A 27,703-nucleotide genomic window follows, 5' to 3' on the forward strand; every position below is an offset into this window, starting at 1 on the left:
AGTCTGTTGTCTCACAAATACTTCCCAAAATGGAGCAGAACAGAATCAAGCGACAGGGTGTAGGAATTACCGGAGTTGACAAAGCTCGCACGAATGGCGGCTACACTCTTATCTGCTCACTGACGTCCACCACAATACGCCTCATCGATATCGACGGGCAAGAAGTACATTCATGGGAGGTACCAAGCGCGTTGAACCGCCATGCTTACCTTCTACCAAATGGCAATCTGGTCGTCAACACAGTCGACCCGAACTGGAAGCCTGCCTCTCCATGTTTCAGCAAACATCATGCTCTGTTGATGTCCGAGTTCTCTCCGTCCGGCGAAGTGCTCAGGCAGTATAGAGACGAATTTGGACATCACGATGCATACTACTACCCCGACGGTAGCGGTAGAATACTCTACATATCTCTCGAAGCTCTTACATTGGAAGAATCCAAGTCAATTATCGGGGGTGTACCAGGTTCTGAAAAGGACGGCGTTATCCTCAGCGATACAATCAAGGAAATTGATGCTCAAGGCAATCTACTCTGGTCTTGGCATGCCAAAGACAAGTTCGCTCGCGACATCTTACCACTCCAATTGCGTTACAGAAGAGAGCATTACCCACTGATCAATTCAATTTACCCTCTTCACGACGGGAACGTTCTAGTATCATGTCGATCAGTTTCTCATGTTGTCATTATCTCCCGTGCCACATGCAACATCATATGGAAACTTGGACCGGATGTGCTTGCTGGACAGCATGATGCCAGTGAATTACCAAGCGGTATCATCCTGGTTCTCGACAATGGATTCTTTCGCGATGGTCAGAGTATACCATACTCACGTGCTATCGAGGTTGAAAGAACGACAAAACAGATTGTATGGGAATACAAGGATTGTAATCAGAGGATTAATTTCTTCACACCAATTATGGGAAGTGCTCAGCGTTTGAGAAATGGGAATACTTTGCTATGCGAAAGTGTTTATGGCAGAGTGTTTGAAGTGATGAGTGATGGGACTGTCGTCTGGGAATACGTGAACGAGCACTTCGCAGAGCCTTCAGACCCGGTGAAGAGGAAGCTGTACCCTGGCGAGTCAAACGAGTTGTACAGAGCTTACAGATATGACGAAGATCATATACCGTGGCTGAAGGAGAAGCTGCGAACATCAAGAAAAGGTGCCGTGAGCACAGAACCTGTTTCCAAGGGTATAAATGAGATTCGTTGAGATTGGCGGGCGTTGATCGCACAACTGGAACGCTATATATTGCATGAGTATCTTGATGGGACTGCTTGGACGGAATGAAAGCCAGTAAGGCTCTGGGTGCTGACAGCAATCAATACAAGTGCCCGCAAGTACCCGAACCTTGATTTTGTGTCCGACATCTATTCCATATTGACAGCATGATCGAGCTGGTGCAGATCAGTAAAAATGCAGTGGGAAGGGTGGTTATGGGAGACCAACACTCATCAAATTGAGTCGTGCACCAAGAGAGCAGCTCGTGCTTATATCAGACTCTATTTTCATGTCAGGAACCCGCAGGCAAGAAGGTGTTGCACTAAGCTGTAAACATACTAGCTGCGGGACCAGTAATTCCGACAAGTAGGGCTGATTGGCTGGTCACGGCCCTGGTGTTGTGGCCTGAGAAAGGCAGACTAGGTAGTGCAGAGCATGTTGTACCGAGACATTGACAAGGTCTCTCGATTGCTGTTCGTGTGGAACGATCTGTATAGATGATAGCGAAAGACATTGCCGAGATCACGGCACTGCTGAGAGCACATAATGATATGAGTACATCCATCGTTGCTACAGTAGATGCTTATCTCTTCATGCTGAGTCTTGACAATGGGAACAATGTTCATATATGCCCGTTTCACTTGCTAGGGCTTGTGAACGCACCGCCCTCGAATCTCGTTCGAATGGCCATCAGTTAGTGGAGACAAATGCGCGACTCTCAATGGTTAGATAGGATGACAGTGCAACGGCTACGATCCTAGACCTTGGTTGGGAGCTAGTATAGATTAGGCTAGGTGGTCGTTGCCTTGCGAAGGGACACAAGTTTGTGTCTTATTTGTAACGATCTCGCACCAAGTAAGTCAATATCATACGTAGTCCTGCCTATTCGCGGAAACTGACTAGGCGTAAAACATTCAGGGCCAGAGCAGACCTTTGAGCGTTTTCACTACGTACTATTTGCTCTAGAGACAGCAATCCGATCACCCTGCACTCCAAGAGTGGATGACTGAGCTGTGAGCACGCTCTTTTGATGCTCAGCTGTCCAAGACTTCATGTTTTCCGCCCCTGCCTGTTCGGTCCTTGGCACACCGCTGCACGGCAGCCTCCTCGCCCGCGGATAACAACAGAACCAAGAGGAAAGAGCAGAACGAGCGTCCAAGAACTCGTGTTGCTGGAGGTGCTCACACTCGGTCGCACGCGAAGCAGAGATTTCGAGGAATCTCAGACCCGGAATGACACGAGCACCTCACAATACATTTTTGACCTCGCGAACACAGCCCATCACAGACTGCTAGAACCTCATCTCAACTAGTTGTGTTAAAACGACTCACAGCAATAGACGTGACGAGATTGTGAGCTAACTTGCTTTTTAGCATAATTACGTGGCAATTGTAGAGGCAGCCATCGAGGAGTGCTGTATGTTATAGCATTTACACATGGCTAATTCGCTTTTTAATCATGGCAAAAATGCCATATGGTAAGTTCTGTACAATAGCGACTTAGTCCTGCAAAGGTATGGCCGACATCTGGTGCCGGTCGAGATGAGGTAGAATCGTAGTGTGGAGTGTCGGTGACGTATATACGTATGTAATGACCAATCCGATGTGCAGGAACATTCACATTTTCCGACTAATTGATACAAGCATCAAACCATCTATACATGGACTTTCGGATCGTGGCTGCTACTAGCATCGAATTCCTTCACAGCTTTCTTGGGTGAGGCTTCCAAGGCTGTCACTTTAAAGAGCGTTGGTAACGATATCCCATGAGGATAGCCGCAAAACGAGTATCGATCTTCAGAAATCATAGAACCTCCTCGCTTGTCGGTCTTGTCAGCCTTAGCACCGCATCGGCAACTACTTCTCGCTCATCAATCACAATGGGCGACTCAGGCAACACAGATGAGAAGAAGAACATTGTCATCGTTGGTGGTGGCATTATTGGCTCTTCCGCTGCCTATTTTCTGACTCGCCACTCGTTATACAACCCAGCTCAGCACAAGATTACTCTTCTCGAAGCGACTTCGATCGCATCTGCCGCCTCTGGGAAAGCGGGAGGCTTGTTGGCGTTATGGGCTTATCCTAAATCACTGGTTCCACTCAGTTTCCGTCTTCACAAGGAGTTGGCTGATGAGCATGGAGGCAAAGACCGCTGGGGTTATCGACCTGTAGGTGTTGGTGCGATAGAGCTTGAAGGACGGAAAGTGGACAAAAACAGCATTCGAGCATCTGCCAAAGAGGGAGATAAGAAACCGATTAGCACGACTCACAAGGGCGACGAGGCACTGCCGATTGGCGAGGCTGATTCAACTGCTGGCACGAATAATGTGAGCCTGGAAAAAGAACTGGGCTTCGACAAGAAGCAGCTGCAACAGAGAGGCCTTCCAGACGATTTGGATTGGGTTGCCAATGAGTGTGTACAGGGATATCAGAGTATGGGATCTCACAAAGACACAGCCCAAGTTCACCCCTACCAATTCACGACGAGTATGGCAGAGCTGGCAGCAGAAAAAGGCGTGAATATCGTACTCGGAAAGTGCGAGCAGGTAGTTGTGGAAGGTGGTGTTGCTAAAGCTGTTAAGTATAGCACAAAGGCCACAGGAGAGACTGAGACCATCGAAGACGTCACAGATGTCATTGTCACTGCTGGACCTTGGAGTAAAAAGGTATGGCCTGGAGCACCGATCGGTAATCTGCGAGCTCACAGCGTCTGCATACGACCGAGTCGACCAGTCAGCGCGTACTGCCTGTTTACACAGGTAGACCTGCCGAAGAACTTCAAGGAGGGTAGCAAGAGCAAGGCCATGAGCGTCACACCTGAAATATATGCACGGCCTAATAATGAGCTTTATGCTTGTGGTGAGGGTGATCATCAGGTTCCGTTACCAGAGACGAGCGCAGAAGTAGAAGTCGACGACAAGCGCTGTCAAGACATCGTGGACTATTGTGCTAGCTTCTCAGATGAGATGAGGGATGGTGAGGTGCTGGTCAAGCAGGCCTGTTACCTGCCTCAGGTAGAGTATGGTAATGGACCACTGATTGGTAGAACGAGAACGAAAGGAGTTTGGCTTGCTGCTGGACACACATGTTGGGGGATCCAGAACGGCCCTGCTACAGGCAAACTGATGAGTGAGTTCATATTGGATGGTGAAGCTAAGAGTGCGAACATAAACGCCCTGGACCCAAAAAGGGCGACCAACAGGTAGAAAAGAAACCCATGTAGCGACATATAGCCAAAACTCGCAGGAGTTGTGATGAACCCCAAGCTAAGATGCCTCGGTGGTGGTTGCTCATGGAGAATCGAAGAAATTACTGTGAAGAACTCGAATTTCATGAGAATGAACGCGTTTCAATATGAAGGGCGTGAAACGCGCCTCGAATTTTAGCTTCGTGGACCATGTGAACCCGGATGCACCTTACTGCTCTCTGCTGTGAAAATCCGGCTTGAAGCGGCAACATTTCCCCCCGTTCAATCACAATACAGCATCTTGCAACCACAAATATAGAGCTGACTAGTGAACGATTCATTAATCGTCGCTTTCGCCTGAATTTTCATGATCTATCCATGTTAAGCTCGGATGATTCACGGAACTCACTCGACACAATCAGCAGAAACTAATGTAAAAGACGTACAACCAAATACATCCAATCTTCGAATATTTGGTAGAGCGGAGACTGCGTATCGATGGCCATATTCATGAGCCTTCTATAAACCACGTCTTAAATGAATTCGTGTATTACCACTAAGATATGCTCAGACCAAACTAAACACGATGCCAGATAACCCTCATCCCTCCGTTACAGCAGAAGCTACATTTCCAGTCTCAAACAGCCCTCGCGTATGGGTGATCAGCAGCGCCGACACCCCAGTCGGCATCTCACTCCTCCGCCGTATCCTAACCCACGGCGACTTTCTAGTAGCAGGTATCGACCAAGCAGCCTTTGAGTCCAACGCCCCAAAATCGAAAGGCTTCAAAGAAGTCCTCACTGAGATCGCACACTATCCCAGTCGCAAAGATTGGCAAACGCGGTTGAAAGTCGTTAGTTTGGACTTGGCGAGCACGGCACAGTGTCAGGCCGCCATTGCGACGGGAATCAGTGCATGGGGAAAAGTCGATATTCTGTTCTGCTGCACGAGTACTACGGTTCTTGGTGCGGTGGAGGAACTTGCAGCGCCCGAACATGCTGGTCTTGTCAGGAATCAGTTTGAGACGAATTTCTATGGACCGGTGAATCTAATCAGAGCTACGATATCAGATATGCGCAGGCAGACACATGGACATATCATTGTGCTTACTGGGATTTCCGGGCATCTGGGTACGCCTGGGTTGGGGGTATATTGTAGCAGTCAGTGGGCTCTTGAGGGCTTCTGTGATAGCATTGCGTATGAGGTTGCGCCATTTGGTATCAAGGTTACGGTTGTGCAGAGTAGCGTTGAAATCGGCATTCTGACCAACGTCGTTACCGCTGCACCAGCCATGCCTGAATACATGAGTGGTGATCGGGAAGATGGTACTCATGGAGCACCTCTATTCAGGGGCATCCTCGAGGGAATACTTAATAGACTACCAGGAACGAAGGTACATCACTCTGAGCCAGAAGCTGAAACCGACAATGCTATGAGTCAGCGAGGAGAAAACGCAGACACCAGTCCAAGCAAAACATCAGAGTCTGGTCGAACGTCAGGCTCAATCAACTTCACCACTTCAACTACGACAGTGTCCCTTTTCCCTCCACTCAGCTGTGCACATACCGAAAGGCTTGTCGCCGAGACAGTGCATGCCATCACTGCAATCGGTGGGCATGAGAACCCACCGGCACGTCACATAGTGGGTATCGAGGGAGTAGCAAGCGTGAAGGAGAAGTTGAAGACTGTGAGTGAGGAGCTCGAAGAATTCGTAGATACAAGTACGAGCGCCGACTGTGATAGGGTTGGAGATAAGAGGAGACGTGGAGACGATGCAGAAGTGGGAGGTGGAGCTAGAACAAATGGGGCTGGGCATGATCAAAGCTGGGATGAACATGTTCAGTCCATGCATGCTGCTGCAAGGGTGCTGCAAAGCATATGAGCAGTGGCTACTGCTTTGCCAAGTTTGACAATGTCCGGAATTGTTTGCTTGGAGAATTAGTTGTGCAACTTTGCAGGGATGAAACTTGAGTTCGACCAACCAATGTGCAAGGACAATCGAGTCGTTTCAGGTATCGTTTGCTATCCTGCATGTAGGTGCAACTTTCTGAACTGAAGGATCTCGGTGCAATCTGAACAATCTCGGTACATTGGCTGCCAAGATTGGCACGGACGCTTCCGCACATAGATATCTCGATTGGCGAGCTCATGTATACGAGTGCAGTCCAGACCAATACAGTGGTGCCTTTAGGAACCCGAACGACGAGCTCCACAGCAAGAGTTCTTCGACCTTGACTGCCACTGCCTAGTCGCACGGAAATACCTTTAAAGTGAGCAACATTCGAGCTCTATGGAAGGTGTCCCGTTTCGTTAGCTGGATGGGCGTTTGGGCTGTTGAAAGTGTTGGAGCCGATTTACGAAGTGAGGCGGGCCAGTCAGCGCTACCGGAAGGAAGCTTTGCCCTTGTCTGCATTCTGGGCCTGGACGCAGCGTAATGCGGATCTTGTCTCCAGTGCTCAAAGGTATGTCGAAAGGTTAGCAGCTGTAATAGCGCTATTTGATACAGGCCAGGCCACATAGGAATATGTCATCGACAACAGGTTTGATCGTGGGACGTGGCAGTGATATCAGCAAGGATGCTTCAGAACGTTTTGCTAGACAAGCAGAACGGCTACGCGCAGCACCAATGTGCTCAAGAATGTTTCCTTCCTCGCTAGATGCATGAGGTAGGTCAATGATGCGATTATGACCGTGATCTCGAACGATGTCTGTGTCGTCGTTCCCTTCTGCTCACAGGACTTCTTGACCTAGGGCGATGGTCGTGGCGACGCTCCTGGGATCGATTTCGGTGTGTATCACGAGATCGTCCTCTTTTTCGGTCACGGGACCTATCACGATGTCGTCGACTATAATGGTCCCGGTCAGACCTGTGATGTCGTCTTTCTCGGTCGTCTCTTTGATGTTCTCGGTCACTATGTCGACGTTTGTACTCTTTCAGTGCATATTGCAATTCCTTGTCCTGACGCTCAGCATCATCGCCACGAGAGGTCTGGTCAATGGGTGCAGCTTGCATCTGAACCTTGTCGGCCTCCCGCTTTTCGGAGACAGGTTCCAGGTTGGCGTTGCTCCGGTCTGGTACAGGTAATCCAAGAGCACGTGCTATAGCATCCTCTTCAGCCTGCTTGATGCGTTGTATCTCCTCTTTTCGTTCTCTTTCGCCCTTCTGAGCAGGGTCTTCTCCATCTTCACCATCTTTGTCTGCTTTTGCATACCAGTTGAGATCACGACCCTTTGACCAACGGCCCACTGGAGCCATTAACGAGTGGCCCAAATAGTGTTCTCGTCGAGTAGAATTTTGTATATCTGACCACTTGAAATCTCCCTGACCACCACGCGATCCCTCCTTCCTCACAGTCGCAAGGAGATCCATGTCGCATCTGCGCTAGGACATGCGTACGCGAGGTAGAATACAACCTGTGGTTGTCAATGGTACACAGCACAAGTGGCGTGCAGTAGTCAGGCCAGATTCCTTGTATCGAAGATGTAGCGAATAAATCAGGAAGATGTTGTTAGGCCGTGTTGGTGCATGCAGATCTGTGCAGCGCAAAAAGCCGATGCCCATTAATGGGGAACCATAAGCGGGCTCCAGGTGGGGCAGCCACTGGGGTTCCTTTCCCAAGCCCTATCACAGGCACGTCATCCTTTCTTCAGTGGTGCGGAAGCTGCAATAAGAACATTGTTGTTTGGGCTGTACTTGCCGCGTATTCAACATGAGGTCTTTGAAGGTCTAATCTGATTCTCGTGGCGCCTGGCCCATATTTGTTTACGAAGGAAGGTACCACCGGCAGAAGTCATGCGTCAACCCTGATTTGGCATACTCTCTGAACGGTCAAGATTGAAGTGCAGGGCTCAGGGAACGAGTGGAAGGTGAGCGAGCCAGGCGGATCTGATATATCACCTACCAGACTGACATCGGTTCCATGTCCAGGTGCATTGCACCTCTCTGTTGGTGTCGTTACACAACGGCTCCATCCATGCCCTGCCGCCATCCAGCTTGGAATTCCTTATTCGCAACTCGTGCATATGGCAAACCTGTCAACGCCGTCTTTCCGTTGACTTCGCCTGCATTTGCTTATACATGCGCGATTGCAAAAGCTTCCGATGTTAGAGCCCACTGCCTCAGGTCGAACTCGCCAAACAGGATATCTTCTCCTCTACAGCAGACAAGGAGCAGTGTGGAACTGCCTACTTCAGCAGCACCACTTGACGCAACTTGCTAGCCCAGGTACGCTATTCCTCTGGTCGAGATCACCACTCACGGCGCTACTTTCAATCTTCTGTCTTCGTCAGAGTCGTGGTGCTATCAAGGCTGCTCGTCTCGTTCAGCCCTCTTGATCACACACGATCTATCCATCCTCAATATCCACCCTCCATGCTCACACTTCGCCACGGTTGTCCCATTCCTCTGAGACACCATGGACATCAGTAATCGAAAGTATGAGCCTATCCAGGTCGAGATGATCGGTCTGGAAGATGGCGTCCGAAGATTGACGAAGGACGGTCACACAGATATCCCTCCACTAGTCAAATGGCGGAATAACCTGACGGCTCTTTCACAGTACCATAACCTCTTCTTTGTTGCTCAAGCAGATAAGGTTGCCGTCTACCAGCCCGAGTTCCCATATCAAACCCTGAGCAAAGAACCGGTCCTGCGTATAGCACCTGAGCTTGCAAACCCACACGCTAACGGATATTTGAGCTCTGCTAGGGAGAATGTCTCGCCTCACTGTATCAATCATTTAATGGTTGGCGATCTTGGGTCTCAAGAGATATTGGCCCTGGTAACTGATTCAGGCAATGTCATAGCATACTATACCAGCTCAGTAGCTGCGGCAATCAATAGAGCATCGGCTCAACGAGAAGGAGGGACAAATTCTGACATCTTAGGCCTACGGCACTTCTTTTCCTACTGGGTGCGACAATCGTCCTGGGGTCTCGACATACACAAAGAAGCCCGGATGATCGCCGTGTCCTCGAATGTTCCTAATGCTGCACAACCGGCTATTGACGCCGATACATCAGCCACAGTGACCGTTTTCGCCTTCGCTCTGACCTCTCACTCTAAAGTGGCTAGCTCATCGTCCAGTGGCGATGACGAGACTCACACCACAGACAGTGTCGAGTGGACAAATTGGTCCTCGAATAGTGGTGGAACACAACCAAGAAGAGACCGGAACTACAAGATCTCGCTGGCAGGCTTTCCAGGTCATGAGAATAATATACCCAATATATCTTTTGTCAATACCAACGATGAGTCCGAGGGTACATGGCTATTAAGCACGGATATCACTGGTGCAATGAAACTCTGGCAGATATGGAAAGTCGCCTGCTTTCGTACCTGGTATTTTGGCACTCCTGATATGAATGTGAGACCTTGGTTGCATCACCAATTCCCAGGCTGGAACGTTGCCGCCCTTGACATCAATTGTTTTCGACCTGCTGCCACGAATGAAGAATTTATTGGCGCGAACAAGGCTCCTATGTACTACGGCTACCATGAGTCTGGCCCGAGCTACAATCTGACATCTGTGACCACACGACTGCCTGAAAATAGTCAATTTCACCCTCTACACGCCGAGTCCACAGATGTTGACAGCCCCCCTGAACGTAACGAAGTCTACCATTACAGTGGTGGTGAGGATGAGGATGAAGAGGACACCAGTGACGTTGAGGGAATGGAAGATGTACGATCTTCAGTCGAGCCATCTCTTGTCCCAGACTTTGATCCTCCGGACACAGACTATGACGTCGGTCTGCGCGATGTTGAAGTATACAACAGAGCTATTGAGTTCGAGATAGAGACGGACTCTGAATCTGAGGACTACGACTCCGACCTAGACGAGGACCAGACAGCGTCAATCGAATCCACTTCGCCTCAATCACCTTCACCTCTACGGAACTTCAGAATGCAGAATGTCATACGTCGTGCAGCAACCCCCATCCAGCACCCCAATATCATTCCTCCTGAAATAGCTATGATCCACTGTTCAGATTCACATATCCGCCTGCTTGGCTCCCCGAAAGCCAAGTTTCCGCACATTTTCTCAGCTAACGTCCTCCGACAATTAATGCCACATAATGCTCACACACATGTTCAAGGCTTGGAGTTCTCACACATGGATCGCCTGAATATGCTCCACGTGATCAAAGAGCTAGGCGTCATCCTCATCGCAACACAGACCGGCCGCGTAGCAGTGTGCGCTCTGACTCGACGGCCAGACCTTCTCCTAGGATTCCGCGTAGACTGTATCTTGCCAACAAAACGTCAGGAACGCAGTGGTCGTAGACCAACATTCTGCACATTGATCGGCATGGCAGTCGCACCGATCCAGGGACGTACCAAGCCACGCTCCTTCGCCGACAGCGACTCTTCATCGTCCTCAACAGTTGGCGACAGCTCCGGGCTACGCTTCTCAGACCAGCATCCCATCGACATTGACGGTGTACGCACATCATTCGACAATAAAGTCGTAGTCCTACGGCACAAAGCGACTGCGCAAGAACACGAGGCCTGGCGGAACAAGGACAGGACCCCACCTTTACCAAAGACAGAGACCAGACCCTGGACGCAGCTAGAGGAAACGGAAGCGTGGAAGGCTTGTGAAATCAGCAGGAGATATAGGCTGATGTTGACGTACAGTGATTTTAGCATCTTGACGTACGAGATATCGAGAAGTGTAGAAAGAGGTGAGATTGCCTGAGCGTTGTACATGTTGATTGACGAATTTATGATGTGTATGTATTTACTTCACGGGAGTGGACGATTCGGCCTTTTATGATGTATTTGGGGAGAGGAAAACATTCGCTGCATAAGACTGGGAAAAATCATTAAGACCTGGTTGCAGCAATTCGATTTATGTACCTGCTGAAGCAATGGAGCTTTTGATGAACCACAACCTGTATCTGGAGAACCATCCTAGTTGTGTTCGTTGTTGTCGCTGTAGTACTTTGTGGACCATGCGCCTTTACTATTTGAACAACTTGACATCTTGAATATTGTTGAGCAACGTCAGGAGACAAGTCCACGCAAACAAAGCCAGGTCAGATAGAGTGAGGGCGACAATCAAATCCAACAGGCTCTCTGCAATTATGTTCATTGGGTTGTCAGGCAGGTTTTGCGAATGTTGCATTTTCTACCATCTGTCGCCGACCAGATGTCACTCATTTTGGATGAATACTCAGGAGCGTCTCGGACTCAGAGGACTGGTGTAATATCTCGACTGAAGATCAGTTCTGGAGCGAGCATCAAAGGGAGTTTGAAATTCTGGTTGCAATGCTTGTTGGCGATACTTGCTCAAACCAGGTCCTGGCTTCCGAGTCTAATTTCTCTTAAATGCGAAAACGTAGTGGAATATTGTTCGCCAACAAATCGTGCTACAAACTTCCTTCCAGTACGAATTCCGAAGATTTTCTATCCAAGCAGGCCAGGGGTCACACCGATCGGTGGCCCATAGAACATAGTCTCTTTTCTGAGATCTAATGCGTGCCGTGTATTGTGAACGGAATGTGCCGCCTGTAGGGTCGTTCCTTATAGTATAGCTTGCTACACTGACTCAAGCTGCGATCTCTCGTTAAATTGTCAGTCATGAGTCGTCAGGTCTTGCTACTTGTTCAGACCTTCCAGACTTTCACATCGTCGTGGTTGCCTTTACCCAGAACCTGAGCTAGTCGGCCACCCAATGGGCCTTGTTTCTCATCGCCATTATGCCAAACTTTCGGGCCAGCAATATAGGTGATGAAACCAGGTGGTCCTGAGATAACGACGTGGGTCTGGTCGAGTGATGTCTCTGAATTGTGGACAGCAGGCATCCAGCCACTCGAGACGAGGGCATCTCGTAGGGTGTTTGAGGTTATGTAGCTCTTCTCTTCGTCAACAAAGTAGAATACCTTGATACGACCGTTGTGTGCTGTCTTCAATGTTTGTAGTTGCTTGACAATAGCATTTTGCTCTAGTTCATCGACCTTGGTTTCTGACTGGGTTTCGGCACGAGGACCAAAAAGTTTCCATACCCCTGAAGATATGCCGGCTTCAGTTGCTCTTGACGGCACAATTTCGTTGTCGGAAACACCACCTTTGCAATCTTCACGTGTTCTGTTACCCCACAAGATGTGTAATGTCTTTTCGTTCTTTTGTCTATCGCTCAAGCCGTCGAACATGGCGTGTGCTATCTGCATCGCGGGTGCAATACCCGTTCCTCCAGCGACAAAGACGACGTTCTTTGCAGTATCGGGAATAGGATATTCAATATTCGGTCCTCTCAGTTCAATGGTTGAACCGATTGGCAGTCTGTGTAGATAAGTTGACATCTCTCCACCGCGTGCGTCTCTGCGAATCAAAAAACGAAGGGTCTCAAGCTCGTCTTTTTCTGCAACGAGGGAATCTGTGGCTTCCACTGCGGGAAGAGGTGTATAGGCGCGTACAATCTGGATCTGAGGCTGCTTGAACAACACGTTCCAAACGCCGATCTTCCAGGCTTTGGCATATTCGTCGGCGAAAACTAGGCTGTCTTTGGGCTTTATAGTAAAGATGCTAGCAGTTGATGAGACTGGCTCTTTGGCGAGAAGCTCAAATGCCACGAATGCGCTGTGTTTTACTGGTCTCTCGTAGCTGAACGTCCGATACCATGACCCGATTGAGAGACCGACTATACCGATGGCTAGATAAAGATGCCATTTCTTCGGTTCTGCTGATTTCTGAAAGGTCGCTGGGGACGAGGCAGAGAGTCTTCTAACTGTCGTGGAAAAGTGCTTGGTTGGAAGGCGCCATCGAGCGTGTATTGCTGGCTTCGCATTGCATCTTCTCAACATCAGGCCTGGGCCTCGTTCCGTACTGGGTGCACTATTGTGCCTTGACTGGATCGATCTTTAGGAAGAATAGCACGGATTAAAGCTTGCATACTCGAGTATTGGCTCTTTTGGAAGAGCGCATTTGATGACATAATTGGATGATCTGCACGCATACTCCGTATTTCATAGTAAATGGCCTAACAAAGCGCAGGAACATTCAGAACTCCACTCTCAATCTCACAACCATCAACAGTATTCTGAGCGCGAAAAGGAGGTTCGGATTGACTTCCTTCGCTCTTGGAGGCCACTTGGTTCACGATGTTGCGACACGACTGCCCACATCTTTACCAGCACTAAACGATGTCCCGCCTAGAGTTCGCCAGAGTGCAGAAGCCTCTAGCAGTCCCAGGACGAGACTCTCTCGAACTTGCATCACTGGCTGAGAGCGATGGGGAGGATGCCGACTCAGAGTTGTCTTCAGTTTCTGGTGCACCATCGTCACGACGACTGTCCTTCGCGAATGACGATCCTCTAGACAACAACAACCTGGCAGCCGGTCGAGCTGGCCGTCTGAACAGATCCTATTCTGTCTCCTCCGCCTTCGATTTTACGCCCGCCCTGTTCCCTCTTTCCTCTACCGCTGGCGGATATACCGCTATAGGTGCCCCTACCACACCTACCTTCGATCGAGGCGGCGCCATAGAAAATCTCGAGAAGCACAAAACCCTGACCTATCTGAATGGTCTGTCCTTGGTCATTGGACTCATAATTGGTTCTGGCATCTTCTCGTCTCCGTCTCAGGTTAATCTGCATGTTGGTTCACCAGGAGCTGCCCTGGTGATATGGACCATCTCTGGCTTGCTAGCATGGACTGGCGCTGCCTCCTATGCTGAGTTGGGAGGCGCGATTCCGCTCAATGGAGGAGCTCAAGTATATCTAGCTAAGATTTTTGGAGAGATGACTGGCTTCCTCTTCACCTGGACCGCCATTCTAGTCTTGAAGCCTGGAAGTGCTGCAATAATAGCCATTATCCTGGGCGAGTACATTGTGCGTGCAGTTATAGGCGCTGAGGTTGAAGAGATCAATCCTTGGATCAACAAAGCTCCTGCTTTTGCCGCCCTTCTCATCGTTACATTCATCAACTGTCTGTCTACTCGGTTGCCTGCCCGCGTGGGCGATGGTTTCATGTTCTTCAAGTTTGTCGCTCTGGCTGCTGTGACTATCATCGGTATTGTCGTTGCGGCCACGGGACTATCTTTCAAAGGAAGTGCAAATACGGAATGGAAGACGACAGGCTGGTTCGAGCATACTTCTGACAACATTTCAGATTGGGCTGTAGCACTCTACGCAGGTCTCTGGGCTTTTGATGGCTGGGATAATACCAACTATGTCACAGGCGAATTTAAGAACCCTTCCAAGGACTTGCCGAGAGTGCTACATACTGCCATGCCTGCTGTCATCCTCTGCTACTTGCTAGCCAACGTCTCCTACATCTTCGTTCTACCTTTCGTGGAGATGAACAAGTCAAATGCGGTTGCTGTACAGTTTGGAAGCAAGGTCTTTGGTCCAATCGGAGCTCTACTGCTGGCGGTAGTCGTCTCATTGTCAGCTTTCGGTGCTCTGAATGCAACGACGTTCACTTCCGGCCGACTGGTCTACGTAGCTGGACGTGAAGGTTACCTACCTGATCTTTTTGGCCAACTTGGGTTTTCCAGCTCCTCCAATGAGCCACAACGTTTTGTGCCCAACAAACTTCGAACTAGAACCCCTCTTACCAAGGCTTGTCAGAACGTTCTTGGTGATAGTGATGGCACCCTCTTCCTCACACCTCTTGCAGCCCTGGTACTCAATCTCGTCCTGACGAGCGTCTATATAGTCATCGGCGAATTCAAAACACTAATCACGTTCTATGGCTGTGCAGGTTACAGCTTCTACTTCCTGACTGTGCTTGGCCTAATTGTCTTGAGGATAAGAGAGCCAAACTTGGAAAGACCATACAAAACTTGGATTACCACCCCAGTCATATTCTGCTGTGTCAGTTTGTTCTTGGTGTCGAGGGCGGTTGTGAACGAGCCAGGACAAGCGGCAGTTGTGCTTGCCTTCGTGGTCGCAGGTATACCGATCTACCTTTGGCGTGTAGCTGGTCGCGATGGAAGGGGTGGTGTCAGAAGGACAAACGATGACAGTTCTTGGAAGTTTTGGAGACGTTGGGGCAGGACTTGAAAAGACATAGAAGGAATGCATTTTTATCGTCAATTTTCAACAGAAATATGTCAGCTTGTATACTGCACACGGCCTCATGCTCTTACTTATGATTACTCTGCCTGCGTAACGTTGGCCATATGGCATCTGACAGGTTTGCACCATCCCTGTCAAGTCTAGCCAACAGAGCTCAGTCGCTGTACCTCAACACTTAGCACACCGCTTGCTTGTGTGACAATCCGTGCACGCCAAAGGGTTTGAAGCACCATTCATGCAGTACTTCCTATGTGTCATCTTGACTATAGGTTAGTGGCTGTCAGGCGTAAGAAACCAATCCATCACGCCTTCCAGAAATGGTTCAACAGCAATAACTGCTCTTCTAAATCGGTCGTGCGTCTGCTTACATCAGGTACACCTCCATGTGCTTTGGGGAAGGTCGTGCTTTGAACATCACCAAGCCTCTCGTCACACATTCGAGGTGATTGAGCCGCCACGAACATATTTCTGACTTCCTTACCCATTCCAAACTTATCTGACAATTTGGCTTTGTCTTCCTGCATAACATTATTCCAGTTTCTCCATATGCTCCGAGGTTGAGGCAAACGCTCATACAGCTTGTCAGTATTGCGCTCAAAAAAGAAAAGCTGGATCAGACCTGGTTCGAACAGGCGACTTCTCCCATCTTCACACTTGCAGCCTCTTAGTAAGTAGACAATGTGATGCGAAGGGAGCACTCTACCACTGAGCTACAGACCCCATAAGCGACGATACTGTCTAATCATCAGCATTGGTTTGTGGATTAGTGCTTATGTTTCACTTACTTTTGGTGAACACCTGCGTGAGTGAAGGTGGGAGTGAAGGTTGAGAGAGATAAAGGTTAACGAATCTCACCAAAGGAAAACGATTAGAATTTGTGACACTGAATCAGGAGAATTGAGGTCAGGCTGAATTGTCGATGGTCCCTTTTATTGTGATGTGGCTTTGAAGTTTTGAGGTCCCTGACCAGAACGTCAAGTGGCCAGTATTCGGCACAACCAAGAGATGGTATTTCCGTGTATCGCTGTCCTTCATGCTCTCTTGGGAAGCCATCCCTATGAGCTTCATGTTGGGTGAGTAGTTACTATTCTACTCGAGTATACTACGAGTATATTGTATGTTTCCGCCCTCGTTGGTGAAGGTCTAAAGTTCTTGCAGGCTCCACTCAAAACGGGGTCGACACGCGACATCAAATGGTACTATTGCAGCTTCGTGCACCGAGCTCTACAACCTTCACTGTCGTTCTTCGTGAACACGAGACGATGAACTGATTCTGCTTGTTTGACAATTTCGATCTATGATGGCCACAAGCAGTGTTTCGTTCTCATTGCTCGCGGTCATAGAGATTGCACTTCGTGACAGGCTAACACTTAATATGAGGGATTTTACTACTAACGAGTATCAAGGTGCACAATCAGAGTTCAACTGATTTACGTAGCAGTACACAGGCTGAGCGTTGAAGTCTGTCGGTCGAGCAAATAGGTTTTGACAGGTATGATATTCGGCATTCACATGTCACGAGTTCGAGGGTCCTCGCCCAAGCTCTTCCTGCACAACAAGATCTATTGCCCGAACAAAGGCAACACGCACCTGCCGTCTCTGATGCCTGGTATTCCTAGGACGTTGGTCGACCTATTTCGGAATCGCGCCCCCTTCTCACTTCGGCGAACCAACCATGGGTCATTCTAGACAGCGTGATATTAGTTGACAAGTCACAGAGCACGGCACGAACAGGACCGAAAGTTACGAGCACGAGAGATGATCGATAGAGCAAAAAATTCACGATAATGGACGGCCTACGAAGCTAGCTCTCAGATAGTCAGGCTATCTCGTGCGTTACCTGAATCAGAGCAGATTTTGCGGTCTCAAGTTGCACTTCGAGTTCGCATACTCCATCGCAAGAAGCACGAGGCACGGTCGATGGTGAAACGAGGTCATGTCAAGGACTTTTGAATGGTACTCTACTCGACTAGCCTTTGCTGCGCTCCACCCGACTAACCGAATATATGATCTTTCATGTATGTTAATGAGCATATTTACAGGTAGATAGATTTACACGTCAGGCAGATGTGGATGCCGTTTACAGATCCTCGTGTGGTTTGGCTATATATTCCTCACAATTCTCGACAGAAAAATCCTCCCACTCGACACAACCTCGTACTCAAACATACCAATTGAAGTTACGAAGACAAATCCAAACGATAACAGTAACCATCAACATGAAGACCTCCGTTGTTGCAGTCAAAGGCCTCTTCCTAGCCACCACCCAGACCGCAGCAATTCCACCAAGCCTCGCCAACGGTGTGCTACCTGCCACAAACGGCTTCCCGCTGTCAACAGACCATACAACCGTGACTACACGAGACGAAAAGACTGCCTCGTCAGATAGCTTCCGCATGCTTGAAGCCATCCCATACTCAGCAGATGATGCATCCCATAAACCAAACCCAACCGGCAACATCCCTGGCTTTAGCGTCCCCAGCGACCTGCCCCACTCAGCCGACAAAATCGTCGTCATGGAACCTGGCCCAGTCCTCCCAGACGAAACACCAGACTCAGCAGAAGATAAAATTGTCGTCTCGGGTACTGGCCCAATCATCCCCTGGAAAGGCCCACCAGCAGGTGGTGCCGACAACGAACCAATCGAACATCAACTACGAGGAATGGAATGGGATAAGAAAGCAGTGCAGCAACGAGATCTCAAGAAGATCAACGAAGCCGGAGCTATTCTGCACGTCGCTTGGCTGGAGTACAATAAACTGTTGAAGGACTTTGAGAAGAAGTGGCCTGGAGAGAAGCCGAATTTCCCAAAGGTGGATTTACATGATTAGTGAGAATGAGAAGTAGGAGGATAGGTATGGACAGGTGTAATACTGGCTGCTTGGGATATTGACGGCAGTGTGAATGAGACTTTTGATATGTCAGATAAAGACTATGTATTTAATTAGTACATCTGAGCCATGACAGTGCTCCATCCAACAGGATTAGAAGCTTATTTCCTCTTCTTCGCGCTGCCTCCTTTCTTGTCGCTTCCACTCGCTGTGGCGGCAGCAGCGGCGACCGGCTTCATCTTCGGATCTTGCCCTTGTACGGCTTTCTCGTCCGTCTTTTCATTTCCGGCGTTAGTCTTGTCGACATTTGCGTCGTCCTCTCCACCCTGACCGAACTCGTTGACTCTGGTGTAGTCGACCTTGTATGCCCACTTCTGGTAGAGCCAGACGAAGAAGATGACGTCGTCTCGGAAGGTGGCTAGTCGATGAAGGATGGGCATTCGGATTGTGAATGCGAATAGGTCGTCGATGAATGTGCCGAGGGTTTTGTAGACCTAGAAATTTGTCAGTGAAGGCCAAGGAGTAACTAGACAAAAACAACTTACTAATGCACGACCTGGCATATGTGAGACAGATTTCAGCCGATAGTTGATCCACAATTGCGGCACCATCATTAAGAAGCCGTAGGCGTATACCGAGCCGACTAGAGTCTCAATCACGTAACTGTACCACGACTTGTGGCTCTCATAGACAAGGCTGTAGATGGCATATGCGAGCAATAATGGCGCAGCAATGATAGCGAGGTATCGGAAAGCTTCCTTGTCGTACTCTTCTGTCTTCTCTTCCGTCTCGGAGAGCTCGTGTGTGTCCTCCAGCTTGACAACATATGGCATGAAGCTATACCACGAACCAGGAGCAGGCGGGCTGATGACCACTTTCGCAACCTTTGTGATCTTCCATGCTTCAACGAGGATACCAAACCCTTGGCTGGCCAGAATCATCCAGCTGGTGCCATCGCTGTTGTCGACCAAGTACAGGAAGATGACCAGCTGCATGAAGACATTACTGATGATGGTGCGGACAGATGCGCCGATATTATCCTTCTTCTTGCGCCAATGGGAAATATCGTTCTTGAAGGCCAACGCCTCGAAGATCATGTGTAGGATACTGACCACGAAAGTCGTGCCGAGCAACCATGGGTTTGAGTCGAGCAGGATTTCCTTGAACTTCTCAAATTCGCTTCCATCGCCACCGGCTGGATTCGGGTTGGGAGTACCAAATGCGGAAGCCTGTTGCTGTTGCTTCATGCCTTCGTCCATCGATGCCATGATAGAGTATTTCCAGTTGGCCATGTTGTAGAAATTGATGTTCAGTGGAACACTCTTGACAGTTTCATTAAGCTCGGTCATGTGGCTGCGCAGCTGCCAGAACGTGTTTAGAAAGAATACGGGGTAGTACCAGCCGTTCTGGCCGGACTCATCTCGCGCTCCTGTTGGCTCAACGAGGATATTCTTCCTTAGTCCAGGGTGCATTGAGCGCCAGTTCACCGTGCCAGTGCCAGGAATGACAGCCAATGAGAAATTCGAGTGCCAATATGACGAGACCGAGGGTCCTTTCTGTTCTTCTGGCTCTACCTCCATCTCTTCATTCTTGTCCAGCAAATTCCTTTCCTTGCGCACCTTCTTCTTAGGAAGATAATGATTGAGCTGTTTCACATAGTGCGCAGCAGTGGCAGGATCGTATCTCTTGGAGTTCGGGTCAAGTTCGCTACCGTGAAGACCAGCGAGGATGTGCGCATAAAGACTGCCATTGTTCTGAACCTCAGCTGGCAGAACTATCGTGGTCTGAAACTCCCTGTTGTATTTGGAATCTCCAATCTTGAAACTGTCCTCGCTGAGCACTAAAGACTCCGAGGGAAGGGAAGCGAGCGGCGGCAACTGCGGAGACGGGCTGATATGTACACGAACATCGAGGACGCTATCGTCTGCCCAGATTGGGGCGAGGTTATGGGGGATATGGCTGTAATTCATTATAGTCGTGATTTCTGGCCTGTCTGCGAAACTTCCAACATTAGAGGGCACAACAGTACCATTGCCAGTGCTTGCGTTCTGGCTGCCTCCTCCTGTAAACTGTTTCATAGCAAATTGGATGAATATGAAAACGCCTACGCTGCGAGCAATCGTGAACAACATGGACCCGCCACTGCCACTTCCATCTGGAACAGGTTCTGCCGCATTGGCAGCATTATTCGCGGACATGGTATGTGTTGTCAGCGAATATCTTTCAAAAGCAAAAGAGGATCGTAAGAAGTCAAGATGCATATTGTCGTCGCTCAAGCCGGCATTCGGCCGATGGTCACATCAGCCAATAAGATGCCCCACCCACCCACGTTCTTTGCAACACTTTTGAGGCCAAGGAAATTGATATTTACAGTATCACAAGGATGTCATTATTCTTCATATACTATTTACAGCGAGGCAGTCAGCACTAGGCTTTGAGGTTCTTATTGATGGTGATGATCCGCGACACCGATGCTTGCTACACTTCTCGGATAAGGCGCCTGTCCTTGCCGATTGTGCTGCATGTCTTCAATATCACGTCTCGTTACCATTGGCAGATGCTGCTGAAGGGGCTGTCCTCCACCTGGTGCAGTACCCGCTGGCCTCGAGATCCCGGTCTCTTGAAGCCTGGGGGGCTGCAGCGATGAGCTCCTTGGACCATAGGCGTCTTTTCCTGTATACCTTGTGTCATATGGGTTTGTGTTGGCAGTCTGGAAATCAGCACGTTGCGATCCAGTTTTCTTCTGCATTTCTTGGTCCTGGAAATACTCCTTTGCTTCTACGTCAGTCCATGGACTACTTCCAGAACCATCGCTTTCGTGAGTAGCACGTGGTGCAAGTCCGGCAGGCTGCTGGGCCCGGGCCAACAGCCCTGATCCTTCTTCTGCACGAACTGGTTTTTTTGTGAGCATCGTGGCGCCTGCTCCACCATATGCTGTGGTGCCATTGTCAAGGTCATTCATCTTTTGTACATCGGTACCTTGTGCGTTGACTGAGGTGTAACTAGCATCCTCCATTCGGCGAGCTCGACCGACAAACAGCCATTTCGCGGAGCGACCGGTCGCCTTGATCAAGTCCCATGGATTGAAGCACTCCAGGATTGCTTTCATCCCAAGTGGCCCTCCTCGATAACGAGCTTGCGCAGTTGAGTCCAGGTGGCCGTAGACGGCTTGATATTGCTTCGAACCAATCACGTATGGTCTGTATGAGAAAGACCAAAGGTGGAAGATAGCAAAGAGGGCCATCTCGATACAGAGCAACAGAGAAGGAATTCCTACCTTGATGTCAGGAGTTTCAATCTTGTTGCTAGCCTCGATCGCGCCTGAACTGGTAAGGAAGGAGATAATAATGGTCTGCCAGAAACTCAAAAAGATGACGAGCTTGATGGCCAAAACCTTCAATATGGGCTTATGCTGAGCAACATCCTCCCGTATCTGAACGTAGAATTGGATGATACAATACATAGTGATCGTAACGGCCACGGCTTCGATCACCATCACCCAGACATGCGCAAAGGCTGGATTAAGCGACTCAAGACAGTATCGGTCAAAGTACTGGGTGACCACTGCTGTAATAGTCATGCTGACCCGAATGAAGCAATATTGAAATACTGCCACCCAAATCACATTGAACCACGTAAGGCCACTCCTAGGTGTTCTCAGACAGCCTCTGTCTCCTCCACAGCATTTCTGAAACCACTTCATTGGCCAGATCCATGGCTTCGGTTTGATCTTCCTAAAGTACTCTTTTTGATGGTGCAGATCATCTGCCAAGTACGCGCACATCAAGCTGAAGAAGGAGGCAATTGCGAAGGCTTCGTAACAATCTCGTAGGACCTCGTAGTAAACAGAGTGGTAGTAAAACCAGATCGAGAGGAAAGAGACTAGGGCGTATACCGGCACCATGAATAGGATACGGATGATGTGTCGCTGCTCCGTTGGTCGGCTATAATGCGTCGCATGCATGAACATGAGGAAAAGAGAGACGATAATGGCTATTAAGCCGCATGCTGCTGAGATAACGAGGATGAGTTGATGGAAGGTGAAGTTGTGGGTGTTGAACAATGGAGTTTCGTCGAGTCTGGCGTCCTCCAGTGTGGTGTTACACTGTGGTAAACCCATAGTGAACAACGATGAGGTTGGTGCAGGGCTGTCGCTGGGGTAGAGGTCACTGCTTTGTTAGTGACTGCATCGCCCAAGTATAGTAGCGACTGAGGTAGTGGAAACACAGATGTGTTCAACCCAGCCGTAGCTGAATGTTGCAGGGCCTCAGTTGTTGTACTGATGGCGCAGCTGGAGGGATGATGCAAAACGAGTGCGCTTCAGTCAGATACGGATGGGTGGGAACTGGTCCACGAACAAATGGTGGAGGAATCCTGTGTATGTGGGTACGCACAACAAGCCGGTCAGAAGAAGGTTTCGCTTGCTGAACAGAAATAAAGTGGCTGAGGGGAATGCTAAACATTGGTGCACTATCGTGCGAGACAGATTGTCCTCGCCATCTTCTATGTTCTCGAGTGCAAACAACAACACTGTTGATGAGCGTGGAAATCAGCTTCCTCAGAACTGAACCGAAGATCTTGGTTAGTCCGACCACAAGACTGTGGAAAGCGCTTGTATGTACTCATCGTGTTCGCAGGAAGAGGTCAAATATATTCGTTGAGTAAGCACCCCAAAACGTACGGGGAGAGAATCTTAGCTTTCTTGGCAGAGCTTAATGAGCTTGTTCAACATCCATGTCCAGACAGCTGTTCGAGGCACTCTCAAGCTCGGACTGAAAGCATAGTATCATACTAGTATAGCGATGATCTCTTCAGACAGTATTGGAGACGGACGGTCATGAACTACGTTCCAATGTTAGCTCAGTTTCTGTGCTCGTGTAAACTTCCACTGCATCAGCTGTGGACGTGGCTATGGGACGAGCCTTCACAACGATCGTGTAGGATCGCAGACATCATCCTATATCGCAGCATTGGATCAAATATCTTTGTCGGCTCGAGTTACTATTCCGTACTGCTTGGACTTGCTACTTCGAGTTGAAGTTGCAATAGCAACCGCATCGACCGAGACACAACTTGCGCCTGTTGCCGCCCTACTGTAACGACCTACACACCTACATACTTCTGGGAAAGTCTACGATCCGATAAACTGCAGCTGCACTTCGAGCTATAACGAACAAGATCACGATCTGCAGAACGATTGGAGGTCACTTGAGTTCACTGAATACCAGCAATCTTCGTGCTAGCGCGTTTTGAGAAGAAGGCAACGCGACGCGTCTCAGTACTGTAGTAGCCGCTTATCTGATACCAGCATCTTCTAGTAGTGCTTGATTCATCTCGCCACATTCAATACAATACCCTCGTGTACTAAGAAGTACTTGTATACGTGACATCGGCCTGCAATTACGAACGCTTCTGGTGATGCCTGCCACGAGATCGTCTTGACAATGTACAGAGCATGCACAGACAGCTGCACAAATATCGATTAAACCCTCTAGTCTAGCCCATTGTTCAGCCTTGACCATAGGTAAATTGAGACTCCGTACTTTCCATTTACTACCACGCCCTTGCTTGCTACTCATGTAACGCAATCAAAGTGGGGTAGTCTTGGTCGTTGCTACTCCAAAGTCCTTGGACGCGCCTTATTACATGAATGCCTATCTGCGACCACCTAGCACAGCATTTGACTATCGATTACAAGACAATGGCCTGCTGTGTTTCTGCACTACCTATTAGGCGAGTTTGATGCTGACCTCTTTCTGTTCTGACCTCGTGTATGTCGACGAAGATTAATGCTTAGACTGGACAGATCGCCTTCACTACTCTAAATAGCATATTATCTACCTTCTTAAAGAGTACATGTATGATTGGCGAGTCATGCCTTCCACGGTCAAACTCGCTGACTATCTGTTCAGTCGGCTTCGTCAGCTTGGTGTTGGTTCCATTCATGGAGTGCCAGGCGATTACAACCTAACACTACTAGATTATGTTGAGCCGAATAAGATACAATGGATCGGTAATTGCAACGAACTCAATGCTGGCTATGCAGCAGACGGTTATGCTCGCATCAAGGGACTTGGAGCTCTGATCACCACGTTCGGAGTCGGTGAGCTCTCTGCAGCAAATGCTATCGCGGGATCCTACGCCGAAAAGGCACCAGTTGTTCACATCGTCGGTACACCTGCAAGGAAGCTCCAAGACTCGAGGGCACTGATTCATCATACCTTCAACGATGGAGCCTATGAACGTTTCGCGCTTATGGCTGAACAGATCACCATTGCCCAAGCAAGTCTTCGAGACCCTCGTACCTGTCCTGAAATGATCGACCGAATAATTCAGCAATGCTTGATACACAGCCGACCAGTTTACATTCAGATTCCGGCAGATATGGTTTCAGTAGCTGTTGCAGCAGATCGACTCGAGTCCGTGTTGATGATACCAGAATATATACCCTCAAATGATCAGGAGCGTGCCGTTGAGTATACCTTAGACCGCATTTACAGCAGCAAACAGCCTATGTAGGTGATCTTGCACCAGCAATACCACCAACTCACACCTGAACAGAATGACTAACTGACACGTACCAGGATCTTGGTTGACGGAGAATGCAAAGCCTATGGTATCACGAAGAGCGTCCAGGACTTCATCAAACTTACAAATTGGCCAACATACACAAGTGCCTTCGCGAAGAGCTTGATCAATGAAGGCCTACCAAATTTCCATGGCATCTGGAGAGGCAGTTCCGCCGCTGATGAGGATGATCGTAATTTCGTACAGAGCTGCGACTTGACGTTATGCTTTGGTCCACATCTCAGCACCACGAATAGTTATGCCGGATCGAGCAGACCAGATCCGGCGATCACGCTATATGTCAAGTCAAATTCAGTCGAGGCAAACGAACAGTTGTTTCAGGATCTACCAGCCAGAGACTTTTTATCATTGCTGCTGGAAAAGCTCGACAAATCCAGAGTGCCACACTGTACTAAGCCACCTAAAGCTAAAGGTGATACTCAGATGCCCACTCTGGATGGTCATGCCGCGCTTACGCAAGCTGATTTCTATCGCAAGCTCAATCCTCTGTTGAGATCTGGCGACATCATTCTTGCCGAGACTGGTACACCAGGCTATGGTGCTCGCGAGTTTAAGCTACCTCAACACACTCATCTTTTCAAACCAGTAACATGGCTCTCAATCGGATATATGCTTCCAGCAGCGCAAGGAGCAGCGGTAGCCCAACGCGAGATGCACAGAGAAGGCAAATGGCCACAAGATCCGGTAAGACGGCAACAACCACCACGAACTATACTCTTAATCGGCGATGGAAGTTTCCAAATGACAGTTCAGGAGATAAGCACAATGGTTCGAGAAAACCTCAACATCCTCATCATCCTCATAAACAACGATGGCTACACAATCGAGAGATGTATACATGGTTGGAATAAGGCATACAACAATGTTGCGCGATGGCGGTATCTGCAGGCTCCATCGCTGTTTGGCGCAGCAGAACCTACCCAGACATACTCGATCAAAACTTGGGAGGACCTCGACAACGCGATGCAAGAGGAAGAGGAGGCTGGTGAAGCAGGATTGAGAATGTGGGAAGTCTTTATGGAGAGAATGGATGCGCCAGCAATGCTACTAGGATTGCCAGGCGCGCAAGAGGCGAAGCGAGTCGCTCAAAATCATGGCTAGCTGTTTTTGCGAGATTGCTGGAATAAGTGAAAAGCATGGCGATCGTGAATTAAGCAGATAGTAGTGTATTGTCTGAGTACGAGTGTTTTAGAATCGCAGATGGATTTCAAGTTGTCAGGACCGCTGGCGAGTTGATCTCCGAATTGCCAAGAAGAGAGCTCGGCCGATGTGGCTCCGTTCACGAAGTAAGGAAAGTCTGCCGCAGCAATATTGGGATCACGATTGCTTCACAAGTTTCTGGAAATTCATCAACAGACCTACCAAACATGCCATTATAACGTTACATCCTTCTTGTCAAACCACGCTGTACTCTAGAGGTTATCTAGCGAGCATGATACGGCGGCAGTGACGAGTGCATTGTACAGATACCATCCTCGCCAACATGCCACCACGTGCAGCTGTCAATATTCACAACCTTTCCTTCAAGACCTCGATATGTACATCATGCCTGAGACGAGACTTCTCCTCTACACCAGCACCACAGACTCGGCTGCGGCGGCAGATGTTCGCGTGGCTACAAGGGCCAGGTGAAAGCTTTCGACATCCCCTACCGAACTCTACGAATTATTTGTCTGCATACAACAGGCAAGGCAAATTGTTACGTGAGGGCGAAGACACACCAGAATCGACAGAAGATCTCCGACCTTTTCCGTTAAACAAAACCTTCGTTTCCGAAGCTATACTGTCAGAGGACTTGCGGCAAGAGATATGGCGCAGGGTTCAAGTTGAAAAGAAATCAGTACGGACAGTCTCCGTTGAACTTGGGGTTGAGATGAGAAGAGTTGGTGCTGTCGTCAGACTGGTCGAGGTCGAGAACCAGATGCGAGAAGAGGTAAGTGCAACTTTTGTCCAGGAATACAACCCCATATGATGAGTGTAAAATCGATTAGTCTTTCAGACTTCCACCATGGTGTATTAACAAAACAAATTACAACTCTCTGATGCAAAATCTCACCACTACCGTTATCAACTACTTTACGTTGGTGCTCAGCTAACATCTGGGCTATAGCGCAAACAATTAGCACTTCCATATGCTCGTGCTATTCACGAAATGTTACCAACGACGCCATACTCACAAAGCAAAGTTGTCCGTCACGAATCTATTAACGACCTTCCTGTACATCCACTCACGGACCAACAACTATTCTACCCAACCTCCGAGTCTCGCGCTTTCAATCGAACGGATGCTGGTCGAGTATTCTCAGCTGCAACTCGTTTGCCGGATGAACAGGACGTAGCACAAGGAGGTGCAGCCAAACAGCCATGGCAAGATATACAACCCGAAAAAGTAGGTAAGGGCAAGAATGAGATGGACATCCTCAAGCCTGCCGACGCCAGAATACCTCATCCACATTTAATCGCTTTCGCGAAAGACCAGCAAGAGCTGAGAGGGAACGACGATGAAATAAAAAATCGATATACACAAAGGCTCGAAGACGATGCCACATCGCGAGCTGAAGCGCGTGAGCGGAAATTTGCAGCAGACGAAAAAAGGAAAACCAGAGTCGATACAGGCCGATGGCAGTTTGTGGTTACTGATGTCAAGGTATCACGACAAGGCACTGGCATCACTGGTAGGGGAGCTGCTTCGCCGGGTATGCGCTATGGTGTGCCGCATGAGGACAGAAAGAAAGGACAAGTCAAGATACCCACGAGAGTCGAAGTGTAAATTGTACAACATTCTATAACTCATCAATATTTAGCGTGTGAAAGTATATATGGCGACTTCAATGCTGCATACCGAGTGCGCAA

The 27,703-nt window shown here is 49.0% G+C and overlaps 11 protein-coding genes and 1 non-coding gene across 12 annotated transcripts; 7 read left to right on the top strand and 5 right to left on the bottom strand.

Moving 5' to 3' along the window:
• Positions 1 to 29: 29 nt before the first annotated feature.
• Positions 30 to 1,211, top strand: LTR64_007319 (uncharacterized protein; the record flags this gene model as incomplete). Its single annotated transcript, XM_064901641.1, has 1 exon — positions 30 to 1,211. The coding sequence occupies one exon, from the start codon at positions 30 to 32 to the stop codon at positions 1,209 to 1,211; it is 1,182 nt and encodes a 393-aa protein (XP_064752717.1).
• Positions 1,212 to 3,099: 1,888 nt separating this feature from the next.
• LTR64_007320 (uncharacterized protein) lies at positions 3,100 to 6,288 on the top strand (the record flags this gene model as incomplete). Its single annotated transcript, XM_064901642.1, has 3 exons — positions 3,100 to 3,885; positions 3,979 to 4,348; positions 5,000 to 6,288. The coding sequence occupies 3 exons, from the start codon at positions 3,100 to 3,102 to the stop codon at positions 6,286 to 6,288; spliced, it is 2,445 nt and encodes an 814-aa protein (XP_064752718.1).
• Positions 6,289 to 7,136: 848 nt separating this feature from the next.
• LTR64_007321 (uncharacterized protein) lies at positions 7,137 to 7,776 on the bottom strand (the record flags this gene model as incomplete). The annotated part of the gene is made up of 2 exons (XM_064901643.1): positions 7,137 to 7,318; positions 7,371 to 7,776. The coding sequence occupies 2 exons, from the start codon at positions 7,774 to 7,776 to the stop codon at positions 7,137 to 7,139; spliced, it is 588 nt and encodes a 195-aa protein (XP_064752719.1).
• A 1,045-nt stretch (positions 7,777 to 8,821) lies between these two features.
• On the top strand, positions 8,822 to 11,107 carry LTR64_007322 (uncharacterized protein; the record flags this gene model as incomplete). The annotated part of the gene is made up of 1 exon (XM_064901644.1): positions 8,822 to 11,107. The coding sequence occupies one exon, from the start codon at positions 8,822 to 8,824 to the stop codon at positions 11,105 to 11,107; it is 2,286 nt and encodes a 761-aa protein (XP_064752720.1).
• A 910-nt stretch (positions 11,108 to 12,017) lies between these two features.
• On the bottom strand, positions 12,018 to 13,345 carry CYC2 (mitochondrial peripheral inner membrane protein; the record flags this gene model as incomplete). The annotated part of the gene is made up of 2 exons (XM_064901645.1): positions 12,018 to 13,138; positions 13,306 to 13,345. The coding sequence occupies 2 exons, from the start codon at positions 13,343 to 13,345 to the stop codon at positions 12,018 to 12,020; spliced, it is 1,161 nt and encodes a 386-aa protein (XP_064752721.1).
• Positions 13,346 to 13,553: 208 nt separating this feature from the next.
• Positions 13,554 to 15,416, top strand: LTR64_007324 (uncharacterized protein; the record flags this gene model as incomplete). The annotated part of the gene is made up of 1 exon (XM_064901646.1): positions 13,554 to 15,416. One exon carries the CDS (start codon positions 13,554 to 13,556, stop codon positions 15,414 to 15,416), a length of 1,863 nt encoding a protein of 620 aa, XP_064752722.1.
• Positions 15,417 to 16,040: 624 nt separating this feature from the next.
• Positions 16,041 to 16,151, bottom strand: LTR64_007325. Its single transcript has one exon. It is a non-coding gene; the product is annotated as a tRNA-Ala (tRNA).
• Positions 16,152 to 17,650: 1,499 nt separating this feature from the next.
• Positions 17,651 to 18,262, top strand: LTR64_007326 (uncharacterized protein; the record flags this gene model as incomplete). Its single annotated transcript, XM_064901647.1, has 1 exon — positions 17,651 to 18,262. One exon carries the CDS (start codon positions 17,651 to 17,653, stop codon positions 18,260 to 18,262), a length of 612 nt encoding a protein of 203 aa, XP_064752723.1.
• Positions 18,263 to 18,423: 161 nt separating this feature from the next.
• LTR64_007327 (uncharacterized protein) lies at positions 18,424 to 20,460 on the bottom strand (the record flags this gene model as incomplete). Its single annotated transcript, XM_064901648.1, has 2 exons — positions 18,424 to 18,756; positions 18,808 to 20,460. The coding sequence occupies 2 exons, from the start codon at positions 20,458 to 20,460 to the stop codon at positions 18,424 to 18,426; spliced, it is 1,986 nt and encodes a 661-aa protein (XP_064752724.1).
• A 245-nt stretch (positions 20,461 to 20,705) lies between these two features.
• Positions 20,706 to 22,382, bottom strand: LTR64_007328 (uncharacterized protein; the record flags this gene model as incomplete). Its single annotated transcript, XM_064901649.1, has 1 exon — positions 20,706 to 22,382. The coding sequence occupies one exon, from the start codon at positions 22,380 to 22,382 to the stop codon at positions 20,706 to 20,708; it is 1,677 nt and encodes a 558-aa protein (XP_064752725.1).
• A 1,754-nt stretch (positions 22,383 to 24,136) lies between these two features.
• On the top strand, positions 24,137 to 25,951 carry LTR64_007329 (uncharacterized protein; the record flags this gene model as incomplete). Its single annotated transcript, XM_064901650.1, has 2 exons — positions 24,137 to 24,777; positions 24,847 to 25,951. 2 exons carry the CDS (start codon positions 24,137 to 24,139, stop codon positions 25,949 to 25,951), a joined length of 1,746 nt encoding a protein of 581 aa, XP_064752726.1.
• Positions 25,952 to 26,333: 382 nt separating this feature from the next.
• LTR64_007330 (uncharacterized protein) lies at positions 26,334 to 27,620 on the top strand (the record flags this gene model as incomplete). Its single annotated transcript, XM_064901651.1, has 2 exons — positions 26,334 to 26,783; positions 26,961 to 27,620. 2 exons carry the CDS (start codon positions 26,334 to 26,336, stop codon positions 27,618 to 27,620), a joined length of 1,110 nt encoding a protein of 369 aa, XP_064752727.1.
• Between the last annotated feature and the right edge of the window lie 83 nt (positions 27,621 to 27,703).

This window comes from Lithohypha guttulata (assembly GCF_036872675.1).
Source record: "Lithohypha guttulata strain CCFEE 5908 chromosome Unknown scaffold_5, whole genome shotgun sequence".
In the NCBI taxonomy this organism is placed as follows: Eukaryota; Fungi; Ascomycota; class Eurotiomycetes; order Chaetothyriales; family Trichomeriaceae; genus Lithohypha; species Lithohypha guttulata.